The 4,731-nt window shown below is 36.0% G+C and overlaps 1 protein-coding gene across 1 annotated transcript; it reads left to right on the top strand.

The window, feature by feature from the left end:
- Positions 484-3,806, top strand: LOC107644373 (protein CfxQ). Its single transcript, XM_016348212.2, has 7 exons — positions 484-933; positions 1,633-1,743; positions 1,860-1,958; positions 2,099-2,209; positions 2,300-2,603; positions 2,742-2,881; positions 2,983-3,806. The coding sequence occupies exons 1-7, from the start codon at positions 796-798 to the stop codon at positions 3,523-3,525; spliced, it is 1,446 nt and encodes a 481-aa protein (XP_016203698.1). The 5' UTR covers positions 484-795; the 3' UTR covers positions 3,526-3,806.

Here is a 4,731-nt window from a genome sequence, read left to right as displayed (position 1 = left end):
TGTATTTAATAAATATAAGAATTTAATGAATAAATTTATCATTATTTTTGTCCAAAAAATATAAAAAATATAGTACAATATTATTGTGCAATTAATAATAATAATTATTTTATTTTATTTTATTTTTGGATGGAGGACTATTATGTCTAATAGAGAGAAACATTGAGGATTGATTTGTACATTAATTTTTCTTGCGGACTAAAATATCCGTTTTTAAAATCTTTGGGAACTGATCTAGATAATTACTCTGGCGAAAAATGAACTGAGGACTGATTTGTCTGCCGAAATAAAACTTTAGAAATTAATCTGTGTATTAATTTTTCTTGGAACTAAAATATTCTATTCTAATATTTTTGGGACTGATTGGGTAAGTACTCTAAAATAAATTAAGAAACATCTTAAAAAGTATGTAAGGTGAGCTGTATTATTAATTGAAGAAATCAATTTTAATAATATATAAGAGTGTTGTAGTTAGCGAAAATTAGATTCGGAAAAGGCAATGATTTAGGAAGAAGGATGAGATTTGAGAAGGAGAGAGGAAAAAGAGGAGGCGAATGCCAACTGTGAAATCAAAAGCAGTGTACAGCAACGCGAAGAAGAAACAAAGAAAGATCGATCAAGTGAGAATCCAAGATTCAATTTTGATTGATTGAGCTGCCGCAACACTCGCATTCGGGAAACCACACATACCAACCATATTCTTCTCTCTCCTCTTTCTCCAATTCTCTCTTCTCCATTTTCTCTACTTTCTTTCTTTCTTTCTTTCTTTCTTTCTTTTTCCATTCGAATTCAGCAATGAGCAGCTCTCACGATCAACGGTCAAGATCTTCCAAGCCTCCCACCATCCACGGCTGTGCTCAGTCCGGTGACCTTGTTGGACTCCAGAGGCTACTTCGTCATAACCCTTCTCTTCTCAATGAGAGAAACCCTGTTGTAAGATCTCATCCCCCCTCTTTCCTATCATCCTTTTCAAATGCTTCTCTTGTTGTGTGCTTCATCTTCTTTGACTTTGAAATGTAGATATCTTTTCTCGTTGTTTCTTTGTGTGAAATGGGGATGGTGTTATTTCAAATGCTTCTTTTCTTGGGGTTTGAGGATTTGGAATTGTGCTCATAACTCTGAGATCTGCTTATTTATCAATAATATAGAAGAAAGGACGATACAATTAGTAGGAGGTATTAGGAAAAGATACCACCTTTCAATTGGTCTCGATTACTAGTCTAGCTGAATTTTCATTTTTAGCTACATAGTACCATTGCTGTTCCAGGGATTGAAAGAAAAAATGAGATGCAAGCATAGTTCTTTTAGATTCTGATTCCCTCGCCGCATGGAAATTGCTTGGATGAGGGATTGGAAAAGGGGAAGCCTCTTTTAGGTTTGGCATGGAAAAGAGTGGCTTTTCGGCATCTCAATTGTTGTCATCTGTTGATATGGTCATTATTATTCTCATGATCTATTTCTCCAATTGCTTCCTTTTTGAAGTGTTTAGTAATTAGATTTCGAAATGGTGGTTACTTCATCAATAGGCTTGTTGCTAGACTTTATACTGATATATTGATCTCTAGCCTTTTCCTTTATCATTGCATGTGATTTCGCTTAAATTGGAGTTCTAATCTAACCTGATTTATGCAGATGGCTCAGACACCACTTCATGTTGCTGCCGGTCAAAATAGGGCTGACATAGTTAAATTTCTGCTCGAGTGGCAAGGACAAGATAAAGTTGAGTTGGAGGCGAAGAATATGGTAGGTACTTGTCACAATTTTTTTAATTGAATTTTATTGTTAGAACATGTATGATTCTCAACTTCTAGTAATAGCATTGTAGTTCTAAATACCTCTACTTTATCACCATTTTGCAGTATGGAGAAACTCCATTGCACATGGCAGCAAAAAATGGATGCAGCGAAGCCGCAAAGTTACTTCTGGCCCATGGGGCTGTTGTTGAAGCCCAAGCAAATGTGAGCTTTTTTTCTTGCTTCATCTATCATTTACTCTAGAATTAAACTGAGCAAAAAAACCATTTATATGCTTTGTATAAAAGTTTGTTTACAATCTTATGCTTTGTATGAAAGTTTGTTTACAATCTTTTGCTTTGCAGAATGGTATGACTCCTCTACACCTTGCTGTTTGGTACTCTCTACGAGCCGAAGAATTATTAACTGTGAAAACATTGCTTGACTACAATGCAGATTGCAGCGCTAAGGACAATGTACAAAACTTGAGCCTTGTTTTTCTGCTACTTAAAATCTGTTTTGGTGAAATCATAATAGATTCTCAAAATTGAACCCTTGAATTTCAGGAGGGAATGACTCCTTTAAATCATCTTTCCCAAGGCCCTGGAAGTGAGAAACTTAGAGAACTACTAAAGCATGCAGAGGAAGAGCAAAGGAAGAGACGAGCAATTGAAGCATGCAGCGAAACCAAAGCTAAAATGGACGAGCTAGAAAAGGAATTAGCAAATATTGTGGGTCTAAATGACCTAAAAATTCAACTACGTAAATGGGCAAAGGGTATGCTTTTGGATGAGAGGCGTAGAGCTCTTGGTCTGCATGTTGGCACGCGAAGACCCCCACATATGGCCTTTCTTGGCAATCCTGGAACAGGTTATAACCGATAATCTTAGCTTGCCCCCTTTTATTTTGCATACTGATTTCCTTTACTTTATGGATCATGTACTTTCCTTGTTATCTTTTATCATTTCTAAACAATAAAATTAACCAACTGTCTTCTCTATTTGATAGGTAAAACTATGGTAGCACGGGTCCTTGGAAGATTACTCCATATGGTGGGAATTCTACCTACCAATAAAGTGACAGAAGTACAACGAACTGATTTAGTTGGTGAATTTGTCGGCCATACTGGTCCAAAAACCAGGAGGAAGGTATGCCATTGCCTTTGAAATCTTTCCTGTTCCCCATCTTCTTTGCCTTTTGAGAACCAGTCATTGAGTGCTTTGCTTAATGAGTTAAACTCTGTATGCAGATCCAAGAAGCGGAGGGGGGAATTCTCTTCGTCGATGAGGCATATAGACTAATACCAATGCAGAAGGCAGATGATAAGGACTATGGTTTAGAAGCCTTAGAGGAGATTATGTCCGTCATGGACAGTGGAAAAATCGTAGTTATATTCGCAGGGTACAGCGAACCAATGAAAAGAGTTATAGCTTCAAATGAAGGTTTTTGCAGACGGGTTACCAAGTTTTTCAATTTTGTTGATTTCAACTCAAAAGAACTAGCACAAATTCTTCACATCAAGATGCATAACTTAGCCGAAGATAGTTTACTATACGGATTCAAGTTGCATCCTTCTTGCAGTATACAAGCTATAGCAGAATTGATCGAAAAGGTAACGACTGAAAAGCAGCGAAAAGAGACAAATGGTGGTATGGTAGACACCATGTTGGTTAATGCTAGAGAGAATTTGGACTTGAGGCTTAGCTTTGATTGTATAGATACAGAAGAACTTCTTACCATCACATTGGTAGATTTAGAAGCAGGCCTTAGGCTATTATCAGTGTCTCAGTAAACCATTCTTTTGGCATTCCAAATAGACATTTAAAGTGATTCTTTTCAGCTTGCCTCCATGTTCATTGTTGAGTACATTGCAAGTTTGAAGCTGCAAAATGAAGGAGGAGGCTGACATGATTTAAGTTTGCCACAATAGGTGGATCCCCATTTTTTTACCCCTGGAAATTGTTTTGTCATATATTTGTTATTTTTTCTTATTTGGTAATGTTATAATAGGCTACATTTATGCAATGTTATTATTTTTAGTTCTTTATAGTTGTATTCTTTGTATTTTATTCATTATTTCTTCCAGTTTGCTGCTTTCTGAACCATTGGTGCTCTGTTAAATAATTGATTAATATTTTTTATTTGTTTGAGACCTTATGTATGGTATTGTGCAAATGACCATATTTTTAAAACTGGATAACGTGAGTTAATCAAACTTTTAGTGTTGAAATGGACTGTAGATTTTTCTGATAACTCTATCATATTCTTGAAATGTTAAAAATGAATTTTCACAACTTATTTGTAGCATAATTTCAATTTAACAGTGTAAGAGAATGTATATAGTATAGGACTATAATGGTCAAATAGATAATGTGTATAATTTTGATAAATTTTAAAGAATATCATATTATTCTATTCTATTCTATTTATTATCGGAAAAAAAATCAAACAAATTTTAGAGATATTTGACCAATTTTCTATGGATATCTAATATGCTTGTATTTAGAGACATTTTATTTCAGAAGGCAAGTACTTAAGAAAAGAAATAAAGATCCAAATCTTCACGCATGTAACGTAAAAATTGCCAATGAGTTATAACTCAAATGGCATAGTCTCCCCATACTCAATTAAGAGGTTGCAGGTTCGAGTCTCCTATCTTTGATAAAAAAAAAAAAGTAAAAATTGCCGTAACGAGAATCATTGATGTTCAATTTTTGGGAATTCATGCGTAGGACATGTAATATTAATCAAACTTCCATCATGAAAATCAAGAACTAAAAAACATTACTACTGTTACGGCCTGGCCCAAATTGAATGTGGGCCGGCCCGACCCGGGTGCCACCCGACCTGGACGGTTAGGAACAAGGCGCCCGATTGCCGACCCGGACACGCGTCCCTGACAGCTTCGCTACAGCTGTGCAAGGGAGGTCTCGAAGAAGCCCTTCCCCCAAGGTACGTCATATACCACCCAACCTTTACTCGCCTGCACATTTCACTG

Source organism: Arachis ipaensis, chromosome B05 (assembly GCF_000816755.2).
Source record: "Arachis ipaensis cultivar K30076 chromosome B05, Araip1.1, whole genome shotgun sequence".
Classification (NCBI taxonomy): Eukaryota; Viridiplantae; Streptophyta; class Magnoliopsida; order Fabales; family Fabaceae; genus Arachis; species Arachis ipaensis.
Note: the sequence above shows the minus strand (reverse complement) of the source record. Positions and strands in the feature narration are given on the sequence as shown.